The 21,872-nt window shown below is 50.0% G+C and overlaps 1 protein-coding gene across 2 annotated transcripts; it reads right to left on the bottom strand.

Moving 5' to 3' along the window:
* Window positions 1–1,031: 1,031 nt before the first annotated feature.
* On the bottom strand, window positions 1,032–20,238 carry HMGCL (3-hydroxy-3-methylglutaryl-CoA lyase). 2 transcript variants are annotated; one of them, XM_068968016.1, is made up of 9 exons: window positions 20,145–20,238; window positions 16,326–16,409; window positions 14,165–14,272; window positions 13,395–13,490; window positions 11,264–11,412; window positions 8,179–8,242; window positions 4,041–4,229; window positions 2,620–2,745; window positions 1,032–1,645 (listed from the first exon to the last, which is right to left on the bottom strand). In XM_068968016.1, exons 1-9 carry the CDS (start codon window positions 20,202–20,204, stop codon window positions 1,544–1,546), a joined length of 978 nt encoding a protein of 325 aa, XP_068824117.1. In that variant the 5' UTR covers window positions 20,205–20,238; the 3' UTR covers window positions 1,032–1,543. The 2 variants fall into 2 exon arrangements, with proteins under 2 accessions (XP_068824117.1, XP_068824118.1); XM_068968017.1 differs by lacking the exons at window positions 8,179–8,242; window positions 11,264–11,412.
* Window positions 20,239–21,872: the final 1,634 nt, after the last annotated feature.

Genomic DNA, 21,872 nt, shown 5'->3' with positions numbered 1-21,872 from the left:
CCCTGGAACGGAGAGGCTGGAGGGGCGGCGCCGATGGAAGGGAGTGGGTCGGGGTCTCTCATAGGCTGCCGTTCTGGAAAATCTAGTTTAAAAAACCCGCCAACGGCCTGGAGGGAGCCCTGAGACTAAAATACGAATTACAGCGCTGACTGCGCTCAGCCTTCACGCACACAGTGGCCCCCGACCTCGTGGAACGGTTTGCACCTTGCCTACCATAGTAGGCTAGAAAATAGTGTTCTGCTTCTCTTTAAAATAAAGGGAGGGCTAAGGAATGATATGTATAAAGGTGTGACATACTGAATGAGGAGCTCCCCTGGTGGCTCAGATGGTAATCTGCCTGCAATTCAGGAGACCCCAGTTCCATCCTTGGGTCGGGAAGATTCTCCTGGAAAAGGATATGGCAGCCCACTCCAGTATTCTTTCATGGACAGAGGAACCTGGTGGGCTGCAGTCCGTGGGGCTGCAAAGCTGGACACGACTGAGCCACTAACATACACACGTACTGAATGAGGAAACCGGAGCAGAGGAAGAAATGCACATGGGTGTCCCACAGCCTGGAGTGCCCTGGGCCTGCTGGAGTCCAGCAGGGATGCTGACTGGCGCCCTGGGGACTGTGTGGGAATAGGGACAGCTGTGGATGAGTCATGGATGGGCACATGGAAATGGGAATGCTGTCCCTATTCCCACACAGGACAGAGCTACGCCTGCCCTGGCCCAGAGGACCTTGTGCCACAAACAGTCCTGGTCACAGAGCCAACAGCCTCTGAAACAACCTCTCCAGGGTTCCCTGGAGTGCTGAGTAAGTCATTACCACCGACTTCCCCAATTCTCAGGAGAAGGAGAGAGAAAATTCAGAGGTTAATAAACTGAAGCCTCCGTTTTCCTCTCAGAGGAAATGTAAAGATGCTTCCCCACCACCCCCCACCCACCCCCCGCCATGTATACACACATTTGCACAAGAGAACACTGGAATGGTTGTCATTAAACCTTTAATCACGTAATCCGTTTTCAACAATCATGTTCAAAGTGGAGATTTTGCAGGGGTGCTGGAGTTGGCAGGTGGCCACCACAGCTGCTCGGCCCTCACCCTTTCACCAAGTGCCCTCTGCCAGCTGAGGGAAAAATTCCTCCAGGCCCCTTTGCCCTACAAAGTCAGAGCGACGGCTCTCAAGAATATGGCAGCAGCAAGTTGTGGAGAGTGGCCAGCTGGCAGGTTTCACCCAGAATGAGACTTGAGGATCAACCCAGGCCAGGGAATTGGCTTCCCAAGAGCCCTCAGGCTTTCAACTCCTGGGCCTTTGGGTCGAGGTGGAAGGAACCTCCAGCTGCCCAAACCTCTCACTCATACTCAGGTCAGGCAGGGAGGGCCTGAAGCCAGGCAGCTCCTGTCCACCGCCTTCCTTCCAGGAGAGACCCATGTGCAGAGCTGACAGTGAAGTGCCTGCTCCAGTTGACTGTATTCCCATTTCCATGTGCCCATCCATGATTCATCCACAGCTGTCCCTATTCCCACACAGTCCCCAGGGCTCAGGGACCAAGTGGCTCACAGTTTACAGGTAGCCTGAGCCACTTTGGAATTGGTTCTTCTGTTCAGGGCTTGACAGATGAAGGTCCCGGCTTCCAGGAGCTTCTGGAGGTTCACACCCTTTGAGAAACAAGTCAGAGGATGCAGTTAAGTCACAACCTGCCCTCAACACCCAGGGAAACATCCGACTGGACAGAAGACCCTGCTGCTGAGAAAGTGAAGGTGAAGACAATCACGCTCTTGTCCCTCTGATGGCGGGACGCCGGTTGTCTGTGAAGTGGTGTCCTCCTGGCATGTGGGGTTCCCCTCTGACTGCCCTCAGCGTGTGACATGGTTTGAGGTGCCGCACCCTGGAATGGAGCTAGTAGTCCTGTTCGGTACTCCAAGGTCTAGCACACGCCGGGCCCACAATGCGTATGAAGTAAGGGTCACGAAGCAGAGAGGCAGGGGTAGAAACACCAACTAAAAAGGCCACACCGAAAGCCTCTATTTACTGCTGTGTACTATTTCCTTAGCTCTGGGCTGCATTTTCTTTCTTATCCTATGAGATAAGTGCTATTATTTATTCCCACTTCTTAGGCCCAAAGTGCTGAAGTCATCTGTCAGGTCACACAGCCTGAGTGGCAGGACTAGGTTTTAAACCCAGCCTGTCTGATCTCAAAGCACAGATGCTATAGTGCTTCCAGCCCACACTTCGGGCCCTCACTGACTCTGGCAGAGCCCGGGGGGCGGGAGGGGAGGGTGTGCAATTCTATTGCCCTCATTTTTTTCCAGAGGAGAAAACAAAGGACCAGAGAGAACTGACTCATTTCAGGCAGGGGCCTTGCCCCTTCCAGGGCTCTTTCCTTGCACCCTGGTGCTGCCTCGGATGGAACTCTCAAACTCACGCCAAGGGCCTGGCCTTCTCATAGCCCCATTGACCCCACTCTGTTATCCCAAATCATGTGACAGAAAGGCCCTAGCCCCTTGACACCCTTCCCCTCTTAACTGCACCAACACCACCACAGAAACCCGGAACAAACCCAGCAGCTCTGGCTTCAGGCAGAGCTCCGGTCAGTTCGTGGCCGTCACCACCAGGGGGCAGGCGGGCTTACCGTGTGAATGCCCAGGCCAGCCAGCATGTAGACCAGGTCCTCGGTGGCCAGGTTTCCCGACGCCCCCTGCGCATAGGGACAGCCTCCCAGTCCTGCCACAGAAGAGTCCACGACACTCACTCCCATCTGAAAACAAGAATGGTGCAACATGGCTGTCACTGTGGGGGGTCTGAGCCTACCAAGCCGGTCCTGGTAAACCTCCCTCTCCGTGGCTGCCTGAAACTCCACTCAAAATTATTCATTCCTTCAGCTTATGAAAATCCCACTGAAAGAAACTGTTCCTCTTTTTGGTTCCTAAAACAGTGTGAGTCTTTTTTGCTACACTGTTTGCACTGCCAGGAATCTTTCCTCCTTCCTGTCATGGTTGGCTCCTCAACTTCTCTTCAGCCTAAAAGCCTCTGCCTCAGAGACGCCCTTCCTGATGGCTCACCTAAAGTAACTCCTCCCAACTGCTGTGGTTTCAGGCCCCGGTTGTTTTCCTGTTTCCCACCCCCTCCTGCACCCCACATCAGGCCTCTGACCCCAAGGTCACTTCTCTGGATTGATCCCACTTCTCTCGTTGCTCCCACTTTCCTAGATGACTGTTTCATTTTCTCTCTCTTTAAGCCTCAACTCTGAGAAAATAAGACCCAGAAAGTCTCAGAATCATTTGGCTTAAAGACATGAGCCTCAAGGAGGTAACGTGAGAGAGAAAAATGGGTGAAAAAAAAAAAGGTGGCCCAGGGTTGCTCTACTAACCTAAACACTATGCTAGACTTCCTGCAGCAAGGCAGCCTGTGGTCAGACATGCAGAACTTTCTAAGGGACTCTTGGGCCATGGGACTCTTGTTCTGGGCCAACCCACAAGAAGCTAACCTCAAGAGAAACTCAATCTGAGGTCTTGGTCCAGTCTGGGCAAAGAGCATCAAAGGCTCCCCCCACCCCACCCCACCCCCCCCCGCCCTGGCCACTGGTGCACGCATGCGCACTCACAGCCCTGCATGCCATGGTGGGGCCAGGGCAGCCCAGTCCTCCCGACCCCGCCTTAGTCTTGTTTACAATGCAGGGCTGCCTGGTCACCTTTCCGGTTCCCTTTTTCAAATGCTCAGCTTCATGTCCTTCAAGCCTCACTGAGGCATTCTCTGGCGAATCCTCTCTGCCCACCCCCACCCCTAGCTGGGATGGGGACAGTCCTCAGTCCCCATGATATTGTCTCAGTGAGTTAGGATTATCACCTAACTGTCTCTCCTGACAGACAGATGCAGGCACTTTCAGGGCAGGGTGGCATGTCTGTGTCCACCGTGGCCAGCCCGGGGCCTGGCACACAGGTGTGGGCACACAGTGAAGGCTTGCTGAAAGAATGACTGAAACACAGCCGTCCTGCCGCCCTGCCCTTTGAGAGAATGGACGTGTGCCTTTATCCGAGGACACGCCCTGATTACCTGCAGGGCCGTCAAGATGTTGGCCAGGGCCTGGCCGTAGGTGTCATGGCAGTGGACGGCCAGGGCTGTCACTGGTACCTCATGCAGGACAGCGGACAGCATGTCCTTCATGGCCCCAGGGGTGCCCACGCCGATGGTGTCCCCCAGGGAGATCTCGTAGCAGCCCATGGAGTACAGCTTCTTGGAGACCTGGGGAGACAAGCAGGCTCTTGGAGGACCCGGATTCCTCAAGCCAGGGTCCTTGGCCTACGCAGAACACCTCCCTGTCCAAGGCACCAAGCTCCTCTTGGACCAGAGACTCCTTACAACTAACTCTGTGAGTGGGACTGAATCCTCACTCTGCTCATCAGGAGACAGATGTGAGGAGCAGCGCTGGTCATCGGTACAGGCCGCGGGCTCTAACCCCTGCAGCTTTCCTCCAGGGGCCTCAGACTGCAGCTTCCTTCCCTTACCACCTCACCCACGGCGTCAGGCCTGGGGCGGGACTCAGGAGAACTGTTCCCTTCACGTGGCTCTATCCTTGGTAAGCAGATGCGTGAGGTCAGGGGTCTGAAGCGCCAGTTCTATATTTTTAAGAGAAGGGCCTGGCTATGAAAAGTTCAGAAGCCCGTCCATAAACCGCTAAGATCATGGCAGAACCAGAGCGGGATCTGCTCCACGAGGAGATGCTGCCCTCCGCTGCTCTGGGGAGAAGTGGGAGGAAGGATGTGGCAGGGCCGAGGACGGAAACGATACTCGATACTCAACGATGGTCTGCGGGATAAGGGACACGGTGGGCCCCCTCCTCCACTGCCCACGCAGGCAGAGTGACAAGGAGCCCGTGGCAGCCAGTGGGCGGGAGAGGATGCAGCAAAGGCGGCGGGTGGCGGAGCGACGTGATGTTGAAGTAATGCCCCACTCCTGCTGCTCACTGGCTGGGGAACCTTAGCAGCGGACCTCACTTTCCTGAGCTTCAATCTCTGCTCCTGGAAAACGAGGACGAGCTTTTGGGGAGGACTGGGGGAACAGGAGGCTGAGGTCTGGACTGCAGCGGCCTCTCTCAGGAAGCAGTGGCTCCCCTGGTGTGCAGGAAGGGCAGGAGGGCGCTGGAGGCAGACAGACAGGGGCTGGGACCTGCTTTCTCAGTATGCGACCTGCATGGCAAGTCAGTCAGTGTCAGTTTCCTTAGCCGTAAATTGGGAGAACAGTAACTCCAGATGTGCAGGGGGATCCGTTTGTTTGTTTTGGCCGCTCTGTGCCGCATGCAGGATCTTAGTTCCCCAACCAGGGATCGAACCCCGGGCCCGTGGCATTGAGAGCATGGAGTTCTAACCAAGGAATTTCCTGCAGGGTGGCTCTGAGGACAAAATGACACAAGCTCTTGGGCTGCTCAAACTCATTTCCTGCACTGTGTTCTTCTCAGTTCAGTTGCTCAGTCGTGTCCTGACTCTTTGTGACCCCCATGGACTGCAAGATGCCAGGCTTCCCTGTCCATCACCAACTCCCAGAGCTTGCTCAAACTCATGTCCATCAAGTTGGTGATGCATCCAACTCATCCTCTGTCATTCCCTTCTCCTCCTGCCTTCAATCTTTCCCAGCAGCAGGGTCTTTTCCATTGAGTCAGTTCTTTGCATCAGATGGCCAAAGTGCTGGAGTTTCAGCTTCAACATTAGTCCTTCCAGTGAATATTCAGGACCGACTTCCTTTAGGATGGACTGGCTGGATCTCCTTGCAGTCCAAGGGATTCTCAAGAGTCTTCTCCAACACCACAATTCAAAAGCATCAAATTTTTGGCACTCAGCTTTCTTTATAGTCCAACTGTCATATCCATACGTGACTATTGGAAAAACCACAGCTTTGACTAGACGGACTTCTGTTGGCAAAGTAATGTCTCCGCTTTTTAATATGCCGTCTAGGTTGGTCATAACTTTCCTTCCAAAGAGCAAGCATCTTTTAATTTCATGGCTGCAGTCACCATCTGCAGTGATTTTAGAGCCCTCAAAAATAAAGTCTCTAACTGTTTCCATTGTTTCCCCATCTATTTGCCATGAAGTGATGGGACTGAATGCCATGATCTTCATTTTCTGAATGTTGAGTTTTAAGCCAACTTTTTCACTCTCCTCTTTCACTTTCATCAAGAGGCTCTTTAGTTCATCTTAGCTTTCTGCCATAAGGGTGGCTATCATCTGCATATCTGAGGTTATTAATATTTTTCCCGGCAATCTTGATTCCAGCTTGTGCTTCATCCAGCCCAGCATTTCACATGACGTACTCTGCATATAAGTTAAATAAGCAGGGTGTCAATATACAGCCTTGATGTACTCCTTTCCCAATTTGGAACCATTCTGTTGTTCCATGTCCAGTTATAACTGTTGCTTCTTGACCTGCATACAGATTTCTCAGGAGGAAGGTCAAGTGGTCTTGTATTCCCATCTCTTGAAGAATTTCCCAGTTTGTGGTGATCTACACAAAAGCTTTGGCGTAGCCAATAAAACAGAAGTAGATGTTTTTCTGGAACTCTCTCACTTTTTCAATGTTCCAACAGATGTTGGCAATTTGAACTCTGGTTCCTCTGCCTTTTCTAAAACCAGCTTGAACATCTGGAAGTTCACAGTTCATGTACTGCTGAAGCCTGGCTTGCAGAATTTTGAGCATTACTTTGCTAGTGTGTGAGATGACTGCAATTGTGCAGTTGCCGGGAGCCAGCGTGGAGAATCCCACCCATGGCAAAGGTCATGAGGAAGAGGCCTGACGGGCAAAGGCGAGATCAGGACTCAAGGGACCGCCTGAACTTGCTCGAGCATCTACCCCCGAACCAGAATCTGTCTGTCTTATTATTTTGTCTTTCACCAGCTCTTCTGACATTAGCAGGGGTCTGTCCCTGACCAAAAGAGTTAACATTGGGCTTTAGTTTCTAAATCTCCTGGGCATGAAAGGAGTGTTTCAAACCCTCTGTTAGCATTCTGGCTTACTTGGCAGCTTTATCCAGTCTCTTGCAACATTTTTGAGCCTATGCAATGGCTGCTGCCAAGTTCTCACATCCTTTATCCATTGTGTTCCTGGGAGTGCATATAGTCAGGATGTAGAAGAAGCAAGTAATAGCCTTAGCATTAGCAACATTAGACTTTTGAGTTAATAAGTTCTTTCTTTGCTGTAACCTGCTGAATCTTTGCTCTATAAAAATGTAACTCTGTACTTTAAGGGTAACCCAGGCTAAGAATTTAAGAAGAAACACTTTAAGGGAAAATCATTGTTCTGGTGTTCTGGCTGACCAACCTTTACCAAAAGGAGGTCATGGAATATCCACAGGCCTCCGGAATAGAAGATGATGTACAGAAAATAAGACTTTTGCAGGAAGGAACCTGATATCGATAAAAGTTATTACTGATGGAATGTTGAGTTGACTCTGCATTTTTCACCTTGCTGTATGTATAACTCAGGGTATAAAAGCCCCGAGAAAAAAGTAATGGGCCTCGCTCGAAGAAGCTGGGTCACCCCGTGTTATCTCTTTATCTATCTTTCTTCATTCGCCGACGTCGTCCATCCTGAGGATATCCCTGGACTCGGCTGAGGCTGGACCTCGGCATGCAGTAGTTTGAACGTTCTTTGGCATTGCCTTTCTTTGGGATTGGAATGAAAACTGACCTCTTCCTGTACTGCGGCCACTACTGAGTTTTCCAAATTTGCTGACATATTGAGTGCAGCACTTCCATGGCATCATCTTTTAGGATTTGAAATAGCTCAACTGGAATGCCATCACCTCCACTAGCTTTGTTCGTAATGATGCTTCCTAAGGCCCACCCACTTGACTTCGCATTCCAGGATGTCTCCCCAAGCACAAGAAGGAAGCCCTCTGCAGAGGGTCCTCACCTTGGTCATCACCTCTCACTGACCAGACTGGGAACTGAGTCAGAGGATCCCGCTCTGGGGTAGAGGGCAGGGGCTTCAGAGACTCCCTGCCAGGCTAGGAGTGGCCCCCCACTGGGATGAGTGCAGGGCTGTGCTCTCAGAGGGTCTTAAGGAAGGAGCTGGGTGAACAAATGAAATCAGTGACCCACCAGTAAAGGGTGGCGAGACGAACTTGCACACTCAGGGGCCGGCACAGAAGCCAAGCCTCGTGAACCCGCCCCTCCCCGGCCGAACACACACACAAACAGACCTCAGCGACTTTAGCCGGGGAGATCTTCCCTTCGTAGGGACATCCAAGCACACAGGAGACGTACCTATGGGAAAACAGGGAGGAATGGTGTCAGTGCGCCTGGGCTCCCTGGCCAACAGGGCTGGGGCAGGCTGGCTGTTTGACACATCGCCCTGGTTAGCCCCACCCAAACCTGAGGCTGGGCAGGAGGCCCAGGGCCCAGGGCAAAGGCTAATTCCATGATGGTGAGCCAGACGATGGCAGTGCCGCTCAGCGCCAGGAGTGGGCAGTGCAGCGCCACGCAGGGAAGGGAAGAAGCCAACAGGCCTGTGGGTGAGGAGGCCGATGATGCCTGGGTCTCAGGAGAGGCAGCCAGAGACCAGCCATGGAGGAGGAGCTAGAGAGGCTCCACGAGCAGTCAGCTGACCCCATGGGGTAAGGAGAGCAGAACGTGGGCCCGGGTGGGGCTCCCCTCAGGAGAGGACCAAGGGTGTATGAAACCGAAGCGGGCACAAGAAAGCTGGGCCGGCCTGAGGCCCGAGGGGTCAGCGGCTGCGGCCGGGGGCGCGTACACTCATTTATCCGACTGAGGTTTACTGAGCTCCCACGGTGCGCCAGGCACTGGAGAAGTGCAGTGAGCAAGGCCGAGCAGGTCCCCACCGCCACGGAGCTTAAGGTTTCAAGTTAGGGAGACAGATGATAGATCAGATCTAGTAGGAGAAGGAGGTAATCTCAGAAAGTGATGTGCCATGAAGGAGACAAGGGAAATGTGGCAGGAGCACCCAGAGGAGGCCGACCGCAGCTAGGATGGCCCAGGAAGGCCTTGTGAGGATGCGACACTGGAGCTGAGAAGGGGAAGAGCGACGTTCCAGGCAAAGGACCAGTGCAGAGGCCCCAAGGTGCAAGAGTTGTCTAGTCGATCAGTTGTGTCTGACTCTTTGCGACCCCGTGGACTGTAGCCCATCAGGTTCCTCTGTCCTTGGGATTCTCCAGGCAAGAATACTGGAGTGGGTGGTCATTTCCTTCTCCAGGGGATCTTCCTGACCCAGAGACTGAACCTGCAGCTCCTGTACTGGCAGGCGGATTCTTTACCACTGAGCCACCAGGGAAGTCCAATTTAAGAGTTCAGTTCAGTTCAGTTCAGTCCAGTCGCTCAGTCGTGTCCAACTCTTTGCGACCCCATGAATTGCAGCATGCCAGGCCTCCCTGTTCCTCACCATCTCCCGGAGTTCAATGAGACTCATGTCCATCGAATCGGTGATGCCATCCAGCTATCTCATCCTCGGTCGTCCGCTTCTCCTCCTGCCCCCAATCCCTCCCAGCATCAGAGTCTTTTCCAATGAGTCAACTCTTCCCATGAGGTGGCCAAAGTACTGGAGCTTCAGCTTTAGCATCATTCCTTCCAAAGAAATCCCAGGGTTGATCTCCTTCAGAATGGACTGGTTGGATCTCCTTGCAGTCCAAGGGACTCTCAAGAGTCTTCTCCAACACCACAGTTCAAAAGCATCAATTCTTCGAAACAGCAACCCACTCCAGTATTCTTGCCTGGAGAAGTCCATGGACAGAGGAGCCTGGTGGGCCACAGTCCATGGGGTCACAAAGAGTCAGACACGACTGAGGACTAACATATGTAACGTGTGTTCAAAACATACAACAAAGGACAGAAAAACAGGTGCGGGGAGCAAGGGGCAAAGAGGTACAACAGGGGGTTGGAGAGGAGGCCACCATCCTGATCATGGGGTCTTGTTGAGCTATGGTGAGGAGTCTGGATCTTGAGTGTAGATGGCTTCTGAGCCCACTCATCGCACTGAGGCAGAGGCTCCATTAAAACCTTTAGAGTCTAACAAATGATGCTGCATATTAAGAGGCAGAATAGACGTTTGCTGGGTAAATAATTTCAGACTCAAACAACTCAGTGTATTTTGCCATCTTCATTCTCCTTACTCTCCAATCACTGCTGAGCATGGAAAAGCTAAAAGAAATGCTGAGGAAAGAGCACAGACTCGGGAGTCAGGCAGACCTGACACGTCTTTGCTTTCCCATCCATCCATCCGCCCATTGGTTTCTGAGCACCTACTATGTGCTAGGCCCAGAGCTGGGAGACAGTATACACCAGGGACCGACGGAGATGTGGGCTCTGCCTTCACAGAGCACAGAGTCTAGTGGGAGGCGGGAGGCAGCGGAGAGTGTAACAAGCGTAAGTGCTATGTCAGAGGATGTCCAGGGGACTCTGGGAGCCCAGAGGAGGGGCACCAACTCCACCTGAGGGAAGAGAAGCAAGCTTCTTGGAGAAACTGGCGCCAGGAGAGGACCTAAAGGTGAGCAGGAGTGAGCCCTGGCAAGTAGGATGTAGAAGGAAGGGTGGTCTGAGTCTACGGAAAGCACGTGCAAAGGCCCAGAGGCAGGAGAGAACTGGCCCGTGTGACAAACGGAAAGAAGATCCCACTGGCTGAATGCAGTGTGCAGAGGAAACGGGGCCGGAGGGGAGACGTGAGCTGCAGAGAGTTGGCAGGGGCTGAACTGGGCAGGGGCTTGTAAACCCGCTGAAGTCTGGAGCTGACGAGCACTGACAGACTTTCAACCAGGCAGTGATGTGATCAGACGCGCATTCTGGCTGCAGTTGGTTGTGACCTTACAGCAGACTCTTCATCCTTCTGGAGCCTCAGTTTCGTCATCTGGAAGCGGGGAGAGTGCCCTCCATGCTGGGCGACTGAGAGGCTACCATCAGATAATACGTGGACAACGCCCGGCACTACTGCCATTAAAGATGTGACGCTGGCGACACCTCAGAGGCCGAGGGGATTCCTCAGGGATGTGTGACGAGCTAGTGGTGGAGCCAGGGCTCCACTGACCTCCACCAGCCCTGTTTAGGACCCTGTCCTGCTAGATTCGCGGGGTGAAAAGATCCAAAAATCAGGTTTGCAGAAAGCACTTGCCAGGATTTCTTCTGACCCCATTTACTTGGGAAAAGACCTCTGGGTGTGGAGCTCTGGCTCCCTGCACCCAGGATAAGGAGCCTGTGAGGGAGGCTGCGGAAGTCAGAGGCTGGCCCTGTTCCAGAATGCTCTGAGGAATGGAGAGGCAGCACGAGCGTGGCCAGACTCACCCCCGCACAGAGATACCGGCTGCCCGAGCTGCCTTCAAGACTTCGTCAAACCGCTGCAAACTCTCATCTATGGAGCAGTTGATGTTCTTCTTGGTGAAGAGCTCAGAGGCGGCTCCAAAGACGGCCACTTCCTTGGCTCCGGCAGCAACCTGCCAACAGCCAGGTGAATTCCTTTCAGCCGTTTTCTTTTGATGGAATACCCACCCAGAGTGAATTTTATGACGTATGAGTACTACTGTAAGTTGAATTGTGTCCCTCTAACCCCCAGTACTATCCTGGAAAAGGTCAATCCTCAACCCAATTCCCACAAAGGGTAGTACTAAAAGAATGTGTTAACCACTGGACAATTGCACTCATCTCCCATGTGAGGAAGGTCATGCTTAAAGTCTTAAGACAGGTGGGAGAAACATCAGTAACCTCAGATCTGCGGATGATACCACTCTAATGGGAGAAAGCAAAAGAAACTAAAGAGCCTCTTGATGAGCATGAAGGAGAGTGAAAGAGCCGGCCTAAAACTAAATTAAAAAAAATTAAGATCATGGCATCCAGCCCCATTACTGCATGGCAAATAGAAGGGGAAAAGGTGGAAGTAGACGGATTTCCTCTTCTTGGGCTCTGAAGTCACTGCGGATGGTGACTGCAGCTATGAAGTCAGAAGACAATTGCTTCTGGGCAGGAAAGCTATGACAGACCTAGACAGTATGTTCAAAAGCAGAGACATTATTCTGCCAACAGAGGTCCATAGAGTCAAGGCTATGGTCTTCCCAGTGGTCATGTACAGTTGTGAGAGCTGGACTGTAAAGAAGGCAGAGTGCCAAAGAATTGATGCCTTCAAACCGTGGTGCTGGAGAAGACTCCTGAAAGTCCCTTGGACAGCAAGGAGATCAAACCAATCAATCTTAAGGGAGATCAACCCTGAATATTCACTGGAAGGACTGATGCAGAAGCTGAAGCTCCAGGATTTTAGTCATTTGATGTGAACAGCGGACTCACTGGAAAAGTCCCTGACGCTGGGAAAGACTGAGGGCAGAAGGAAAAGAGGGCGTCAGAGGATGAGACAGCTGGACGGCATCACTGATGCAATGGACATGAACTTGGACAAACTTCAGGAGATGGTGAGGGACAGGGAGGCCTGGTGCGCTGTAGTCCGTGGGGTCACAAAGAGTTGGACATGGACTGGGTGATTCAACAACAACAACCCCCAGAACCTCAGAATGTGACCTGTTTGATAGTAGGATCACTGTAGACAGATGTAGAGTTAAGATGAGGTCATATCGGTCTCTACTCCGTAATAAGAAGGCGCCCGTGTGAAGACAGAGGAAAGGCCGGCAAAGGTAGAGGCGGACACGGAAGTGATGCGCCCACAGGCTGAGGACACTGAGGACTGCTAATCATCGCCGGAAACTGGCCGAGAGGAAGGGAGAGACACCCTCTCAGGGCCCTCCGAAGGCCTGCTGCCACCCTGTGCGAACTTCCAGCCTGCCGACTGGGAGAGAGAGCGTTTCTGTTCTCTTTCACCTCTTTCACCGAGTGTTTGGTATTGTGTAATGGCAGCCGTAGGCAATTAATACAGTGAATCATATCCCAAAAACAAAGAAGTCCTGGCCTTCCCCCAAGGACCCACACTGCTGCTGCCGGCACCACCCCGAAGTCCCTTTTGGCCTAAATTCAGAATCAACATCTCCAAAGAAATTCTCATCTGAAATGATAAAAAAGTTAGAGACTAGCAACTACCTCTAAATTTGTGGACAGCTTGCTTACCTCTAAAGAGGAGATGGATGACAGGAACAAGAGCGAACCTTTATTAAGCACTCACCTTCTACCAGGCTCTTACTAAGTAATTTACGTGCATCCTGTCCTCTGAAAACCTCACAATGGTAGGTACTACCATTAACCTTATTTCATGGGCAGAACCTGAGGCTCAAAGAGGTTTACGCCACTTGTCAAATCAGAGAGCTGAGAGTGGCGGGGCCAGGACCCCCCCGGGTCAGTCTGATGATGCCCACCTCCACTGGAGACAAGTCGCTCGGACAGAATCCTGGGACAAAGACTGAGGCCAAGGGACAAGACAGGGGCCCATGCCATCCATCTCATTTCAGGGGCACTCCCCAACCAAAAATGAGTCTCTTACCGCTGCCTGGAAGCCTTTGAAGTTTGGGGTCAGGACTGGGTAGTTGACGCCAGGAAATTTCTGGATGCCTTTCAAGACTTCAGCATGGTCAGCCATCTGGGAGCCAAAGGAGACATTGCCAACTCACCACCAAGGCAGCAGAGAGCTCGGGCAGAGAAAGCCTTTTCAGCACAAAATCTCTGTTCTCCAGGACCCTTGGAGAAAAGAGGCCTTTTGCAGAGCTGAGTCTCCCCAAGGCTTTCACTACTTGTTTGACGGCTGATGAGCCAGAAGGCTCCCTGGCATGGGTGAGAACCCCAGTTTCTCCACGTGGCTAACACTGCTGACTCTACATGAGCAGGACCAGCACCAGCACCAGTGATACTTCTAGCCATCGGTTGAGAACGTGCTCTGAGCCCGACCGTGGGCTCAGCTCTCTGTCACCTAACACTCAGCTGGACCAGGATCTCTCTTCCCATTTGACTGTCTCTGTGATGCAGGAGTTGTCCAGCTTCCCCTTTCGACAAACACAGAAGCCACATCTCTAGACAGGTCTAGAGATTCTAGACTTCTAGAGCCAGAGACGTCACCTTGACCCTGGGGAGGGGAAGGCCTCACCAGGCAAGGCGGGGCACAGCCAAGACCGAGTCTTCCTCCCAAGTCCCCCTCCTTTGCTGCACATGTTACTATGAAGCACCGAGAGCTCACAAAAGCAGAGACCTGTAAACCTACATTCCTGACCACCACTTACTTCCAATGCATCTGAGATATGCCTGCAGGCTGGGGCTCACCTGGGGAACCCACTTGGGAGACACGAAGCTGGTGGCTTCTATCACAGGGAGTCCTGCTTCGGAAAGCATGTCTATTAGCTTGATTTTCACTGGAGTAGGTACAATATTCTGTAATGCAGACAGAAAACACCAGAAAAAGATAGGCTGGCCAAGTCAGTCATGAAATGGTCTCAGAATGCAGTTAGTTCAAAGCTTTTTCTACAGCACCTGGTTCACTGTCTCAACTGTCAGACACCAACCTGAATTCACATGTAATCCTGACAACAGGTGCAGCACAGGCTTGTCTTCCAGTTCTACAGACTGCATTTTGCAGTGGAAGCAGTTTCTCACTTGAAAAGGAGTTAATACTTACATTGGAAACAATATTTGCCCGTCATACGGGCTTTTAAACTAAAGCTTTGTTACTTTATGACCCCATCAAAAACTGATTGAGATCAGTGAGCCATGGCCTGAAAGGGCAGCGATGACTAACTCTCTGGATCCTATGAGACACGGCCTCCAACGGGCCACACCTTCCTCCTTCCGTCTCAGGTGGCACAGGGTCTCACCCTCACATGCTCCACTCACTACTTCTTTCTTTCCCTCCCACGCCCTGTCTAGCTGCTCACCAGACTCTGTGGATTCCTATTTCCAAATCTACTATCATCCCATGTATATTACGCCATGGTCTTCCTCTACCAATTCATCCCACACAGGAATCCTTCTAAAACAGTCTCTATTATCTCACTCTCCTGCTTAAAAGCTTCCCCTGGCTGCCTAGTCCTTACAAGATTGGGTCCAAAATCCTGAAACTCCCAAGTCCTTCTCACCAGCCCCTTCCACCCCCAATTTCTCTCCTGCTGTTTTAATTTAATTCATTCCACAAGTAACTTTTGAGAGCTCACCCTGCTCCAAGGAATGTGCTAGGAGCTACAGATATAGTGGTGAGCAGAACAGACAAAATCATGCCCTGAGAGAGCTTACAACTGACTTTTACAACCAACATTCATTATTAAAGGTAGGCTAAGCATGCTCCAGTACTCTTGCCTGGAAAATCCCATGGACAGAGGAGCCTGGTAGGCTGTAGTCGATGGGGTCACTAAGAGTTGGACACGACTGAGCGACTTCGTTTTCACTTTTCACTTTCATGCATTGGAGAAGGAAATGGCAGCCCACTCCACTGTTCTTGCCTGGAGAATCCCAGGGACGGGGGTGCTTAGAGGGCTGCCGTCTATGGGGTCGCACAGAGTCAGACACGACTGAAGACTTAGCAGTAGCAGCAAGCATGCTTTAAAATTTTTTTTTTTTAAATTTAAAAAATAATTGACCATGATTATTTCAGAAAAATATGCCCCAAACAAAAGAAAGCCACCCTAACACCTGCCAGAGATAACACTGTTCATACCCTGGTAGGTAACTTTTTAGATCTATGACATGAGCCATATGTGGTTATTTAAATTTGAACTAACTGAAACTACATTTTAAAAATTCAATTCCCCAGCCATACAAGCCACAATTCAAGTGCTTAACAACCACATGTATTAAGTGGCTACTGTATGGGACAGCTCAAATCTATATTGCCATCTTCACAGAAAATTCTATCACACAGCACTGTTCTAAGAACCTTTTCTCGGAAGATGCTTCCACACATATACAAACTTTTTTGTTTATATATGAATGTATATTAATCTATACATATGTATGTAATTATATATATATACAATATTATATAATCTGCTTACATCACTTAATATACTCCTATATCATTAACAGCTTCACAGTATTCCATTTTATGAAGTCATTAATGTATTTGACCTAATTTTCCTCATACTGAACATGTTGGTTCTTTGCAACTGTCCTGCTGTTACACCAGGGTTGTAAGGGGCACCCCCAAGCTAAATCTTGGCATGTGACCTTCATAACTTCCTTTGGCCAAATCCCCTGATGTGTCGTTGCTGGATCAGGCACGCCCTCACCTTTCCTCTGCACTCCTGCAGCTCTTACCATCCACCCCCGCTCCCCAGGGCCTTGAGATGGACCCAGGGTCACAACACTTGGGGCTGAACTGTCACAGGCGCCTGCCTGGCCTCCCAGACGGGCCCAAAGTCAGGCACAGCCCTGCACCCACGACATGGAGTGCTCAGTACCTGTAAAAAGTCTTTTGGTCGATTTCCACGTTTACCTTTTCATTTTGTAGTCCGTCTCGTGGACCAACTTCCACAATTTTCACTCGCTTGGGGAAGGTACCCACAGATGAGGTGCTGACCTTTGGTTTAAAAGAGGAAACAAAAAGTAACACGATGAGAGTGTCACAATTCTCCAGGGGGGCAAATCGGAAAGAATGTACCTATCCTCTCACTACTACTGAGACTAGAAGCACTATTTCTCACCCTTTAATCCATATTTGCTCTGTTTTAGAATCAAGAACAACAAGAATATTTCACTTAGGGACAGAGTAAGAGATTCATGCTCGCAGTATGGACCATTTCCAACTCCCCTGAAGTCCAGACTCATTTCCAACCACCTGACAACTGGGCATTTAGACTTTAAACAAACCTATTTGTACCTCTCAAACTTAGAAGTCCCCAAACAGAACTGTCTGATTTCTCCTAAAGCCCAGTTTAACTTGAACCTTCCCAGGTGGTGCTGAACCCTCCCAGTGGTAAAGAACTCTGCCAATGCAGGAGACCTAAAAGACGTGGGTTCGATCCCTAGGTCAGAAAAATCTGCTCGAGAAGGAAATGGCAACCCACTCCGGTATTCTTGCCTGGAGAATCCCGTGGAGAGAGGAGCCTGGTGAGCTACAGTCCACAGGGTCGCACAGAGTCAGCCACGACCGAAGTGACTTAGCTTACACACCTGGGGCATAGCTGCCCCAGAGGAGGACAATTACTAAGTGTGGAGAGGAGTAGTCTTGGACTTTGTGGGGTGGCAGGGATGGAAGAGGCTCTGCTCTGTTATGATCACAGGGTGGGTGGTGACAAGGGGAGTGAGTCTGAGAGATGAAACCTTCAGCATTTGAAGATATTAAACGACCTGGAGTCTCCTCTGTATAAAGTCTGCCCTATATATAGTCTTCTATAGAAAATCTTCCCCTCCTCACCACCAAGTAATTCGAGGTTATTTTCTTCCTTTTCTCTATTGTTCTTAGTACTACTTATTACTATTTAAATTAATTTCATTTCACCCGACTTAATCTGGATAAACACACTGCAGTAGGGCAAGGGGCAGGGGTACTGGCAATCTACTTGGTGGCGGTGGCTTAGTTGCTAAGTTGTGTCCGAATTCTTGCGAGCCCACGGACTGCAGCTCACCTGGCTTCTCAGTCCATGGGATTCTTCAGGCAAGGGTACTGGAGTGGGTTGCCATTTCTTTCTCTAGAGGATCTTCCTGACCCAGGAATTGAACCCAGGTCTCCTGCCTGACAGGCAGATTCTTTACTGACTGACCTATGAGGGAAGACCCTTTCAATCTGCTAAGGATTCCCATTCCCGAAACCCTTAAGGAAGGAAATATTCCTGGCTATCAATCAGCCTGAACTTAACTTGCCCAAACTGGCCTTGGTTTTAGCCAACAAAGCTTCCTAGAGGCTAAGGTGAGGAGCCACTGAATTTCATGAAGTCAACAGGCTAGGCTGGAAGGTCCCTGCAAGCTGAATCTCCCTCCAGTAGGGATGTTCAGCCTCTGCTGGTACATTACCCTAAAAGGATCCCACTGGAACATAAGCTCCAAGAGGCAGGAACTCTGTTTTATTAATTGTTATATTTCCCTGAGGCCCTGAGACCTAACAGGGACTCAATAAATAACTGGTAAATGTTGTTGAAAGAATGTTAAGTTTGCTTTCAAGTTCCTTTTATGAAAACAGAATCAACTTGATTCTATAACACACTTCTTCATAACAACTCTTCATATACTAACAACAAAACAATTCACATTTATGAAGCATCTACTATTTTCTAGGCACGTGAAAGAGCCTTTTACATATTAACCCATATGATCCTCTCAACACCTTATTAGGTAGGAACTATTAAAGTCCCCATTTTACTATGAGAGATATGAAGTTCAAGAGAATTAAGTAATTTTCCCAAGGTCACATGGTTAGCTAGTTACTGAGCCCATATCTGAACCCAGCAGTGTGGATCTAGAGTGTGTATTCTAAAGTCATGCTCTTAACCCCTAGGCCACATTATCTCTGCCACCCTCTGGTCCCCCCAGTTTTCTCTTAACTGGGTTAAGTGCTAGTTGCTCAGTTTTGTCTGACTCTTTGTGACCCCATGGACTGTAGCCCACCAGGCTCCTCTGTCCATGGAGTTCTCCAGGCAAGAATAGCGGAGTGGGTTGCTCTTCAGGGGATCTTCCCAACCCAGGGACCAAACCCAGGTCTCCCGCATTGCAGGCACATCCTTTACAGTTTGAGCTACCCTGGGTTGTCTGGGTTAAACACCTAGTTAATTCCCTTTGTACAGTTCTGCATAGAAAGAATCCCCTCTAACCACACAAATCCTGAGCCACAGCCTCCTGAACTATGGTACCTATATCAACAGCTAATACTGACTAAAGTCCAGCGCCATAGCCATCAGCACCTCACAGCCACCAGCACTTCATTTAGTCCCTATATGCTGCTGCTGCTGCTAAATCGCTTCAATATGATGAGGGACTATCATATATCACTCTCCCAACTCCTCCCATAGGGGAAGAAATGACCTCAGAAAGACCCCAAATCACACAGCTAGGAAGTGAGGAAGTTTGCACTGGTTCTGATATTAAATCTATGCTAGTAACCCCATGGAACGCCTACCACTACCATCTCATTACAATAGGATTTTTTCAAACACTGACATTCACCATCTCATTTAATTTTCTTAACTTTTCAAGTTGGACTCCATGGATTTATTCGCAATGATCTGGTGGGGGAGGGTGGTCTAGTAGACACTGAAGTGGCTTTCTGAGAGCCCCCTACCCACTTCCCCACTGCCAAGTCAATGTAATTTTTACCACTACACAGTTTTAACTCCTTCTAAACTCTAAGGCAACAACTGACCTAGCACTTACTAAGAGCTAGAAAAATGTCAAATGCTTTAGTTCCATTTTCCTGAACCTCCAAACCAACCCTGAGGATTTTTTTTTTCCATGTTAAAGGTCAATATGACTGGAATTTAGAGATCTGTCACTCAACCGAAAAAGTAGCTTCAGAACCGCTGGGGCATCACAGCTTGAGCTCTAACCAACACAATATAATCAACTCTTTACCCAGTTAGGTCTCCTACACTTTCCCTCCACTCACTGAGCATGGGAGAGAAGGCAGAACATCAGGATCGAACTGGCCCAAAGTACAACTCCAGGGGAATCACATCCAGCAACACGCGATTCAAGTCCTGCTCAGCTAGCTGGGACCAAGCGTCCCCAAACGCAACAAGACCTAGAAATGGAGACGGACAGAGGCGGGTGGCCTGGCTTTTTCCACTCGAATTGGCAGAGTATTCTTGAGTATTCATGACTTTCATTAAAGAGGAACTTGAAGTCTGAAGCTCTATGATAGAAAGATGCCAGGGTCAGCCAGAAGAGCCCTAGCCAGGGAAGCAGGACGCCTAGGATGGCGTTCCAAGTCTCCACGACCCGGGAGAGTCGCTCCCCATCTCTGAGGGTCAGTTTCCCATGCCTCTCAAGGGATCTGGGCAAGTCAGAGAGTGGTGTCCAAGACTTCAAAGACCTCCCAACCCTGGCCTAAAGAGCTGTCCGGCTTCGCCTCTCAGAGAAATGGTATTCATTTTTTTAAAAAATCATTTGGTTGCGCAGAACTGCCCGTGGGATCTCAGTTGCCCCACCAGGGATCGAACCCCTGCACCCTGCACTTGGCAGCGCAGAGTCTTAACCCGCTGAACCACCAGGGAAGTCCTAGGCTCTGCCTCTCCGGGAGCAGCCGCTAGGGTGGGGGCCAAGTCCTAGACCCTGACCCTCACGGTGCCTTCAAGACCGGCCCTGGGCGTGACGGGGCACTTACAGCCCGGAGGGTCGCCAAGCCCACCAGCCTCCGCGGGAGCGCCTTCCTCACTGTCGCCATCTCCGCCCAACTTCCACCGCGGCCGCTTCAGCGGAGTCCCACGTGACCACTGACGGCTAGGTGGGGGCATGACCCCGCCCATGGGGCGGGGCCTCTGGAGCGCCGTGGTGACGCAGTGCGCTGGCCCCGCCCCCAGCGTGTCGACGTTTCTGTTCCTTCTCGGCAGTTTCCTTAGCCCTCATTTCTGAGCGCCTTTTGTGTGCGACGGGCAAGTGAGGACTCTATAAAGATGAACAGAAATTCACCACAGTCTTTGACTTACTGAGTTTTTGTAATCTGGGAGGTGTGGAAAGACAGATGTGAACAATCACACGTACAGCTGTAGAATTACCTTCTGCAATAATGAGACCAAGCACTGCTATTTTGCCATGCGCTGTTCTGAGTTATTTGCATGTATTAACTCATTCATCACGGTCTTAAGGACTTAAATGCAGGCGGTAGACTCCGGAGAGAGAAGCATCCTTTGATTACATACCTTGAAGAATAAGTAAACTTTACCCAGGTAAAGAGGATACAGGAAAAGCTTTTCAGATAGAGTACAGTGTATGCAAAGACCCCGAGGCAAAGAAATTGAATGCGTAAGAGCGGTGTTTTTCAAAATAATATCAACTTAGTGGGTACTTTTTAAAAGAAACAAAATATCAGAGTCCCTTGTATAAGCAGGAAAGCTAAGTAATGCTTTACAAAGCTTCTGTTTGTTATTACAAAACAAACTGGGTTACACTGTAAAATACATTTCTTACTGTACGCTGCAATTAGAAATGTTTGAAAACATTGTTTTAGAAAGATGAAAAGAAGGCCAGAATGCCTAGAGAGCAGGCAGAGAGAAGAGGTCTTCCTGCTCAGATGGGAGATATTGGCAGGGACTTTACCACAGGGCTTTGGCTAACTCCTTAATAACAGCTATCTTAATAGCAATGCATTCGAAGGATTTTAAGCAGGAAGATAAACATTGTGCAAACAGGCACTGAGGCTACTTGGTGGGTGAGTACGTCCACTGACTGGCATTCTTGGGAGAGGCAGAGAAGTCACTGTGCTTGTTTTCAAGGAACTCAGATTTTAGCTAAGGAGAAAACAAGACATGGTAAGTGTTTTGTTATCCTTCCACAGCCCCCCAAATTTCCTCCATCATAGCAACTAGAGAGCTGACAGAATCCTCAAGCCTGCAGCTAGAAGGCTGAAAGTCAAAAGTGTTAGTCACTCAGGCCTATCTGACTCTTTTCAACACCAAGGACTATAGTCTGCCAGGCTCCTCTATCCATGGAATTCTCCAGTCAAGAATACTGGAGTGGGTAGTCATTCCCTTCTCCAGGGGATCTTCCCCACCCAGGGATCAAACCTAGGTCTCCTGCATTGCAGGCAGATTCTTTACTGTCTGAGACTCCAAAGTACTAGATGGCATTTAAAATAAATATGACTTTCAAGACCTGTACACTGAAAACTACAAATCATTGCTGAAATTGAAGAAGACATAAATAAATGGAAAAGATATCTGTGTTCATGAACTGGAAGATTTAATATTGTCATGGTGTTAACACTACCCAAAGGTGATACACAGATTCACTGCAATCCGTATTTAAATCCCAGTGATGATTTTGGCAGAGATAGAAAAAAAAATCCTACAATTCATAATCTCCTTGGACTGCAAGGAGATCAAACCAGTCAATA

Source organism: Capricornis sumatraensis, chromosome 3, assembly GCF_032405125.1.
Source record: "Capricornis sumatraensis isolate serow.1 chromosome 3, serow.2, whole genome shotgun sequence".
NCBI lineage: Eukaryota > Metazoa > Chordata > Mammalia > Artiodactyla > Bovidae > Capricornis > Capricornis sumatraensis.
This window is presented reverse-complemented; position numbering and strand designations above follow the sequence as displayed.

Coding starts and splice junctions, on each gene's coding strand:
- HMGCL (XM_068968016.1), bottom strand. CDS start 20,204: ATGGCGACAGTGAGGAAGGCGCTCCCGCGGAGGCTGGTGGGCTTGGCG. Junction 11,413..13,394: donor TCAAAGGCTTCCAGGCAGCG/GTAAGAGACTCA, acceptor GGCTGTTGGCAG/GTTGCTGCCGGAGCCAAGGA. Junction 4,230..8,178: donor CCCCGGCTAAAGTCGCTGAG/GTCTGTTTGTGT, acceptor TTGTCTCCCCAG/GTCTCCAAGAAGCTGTACTC.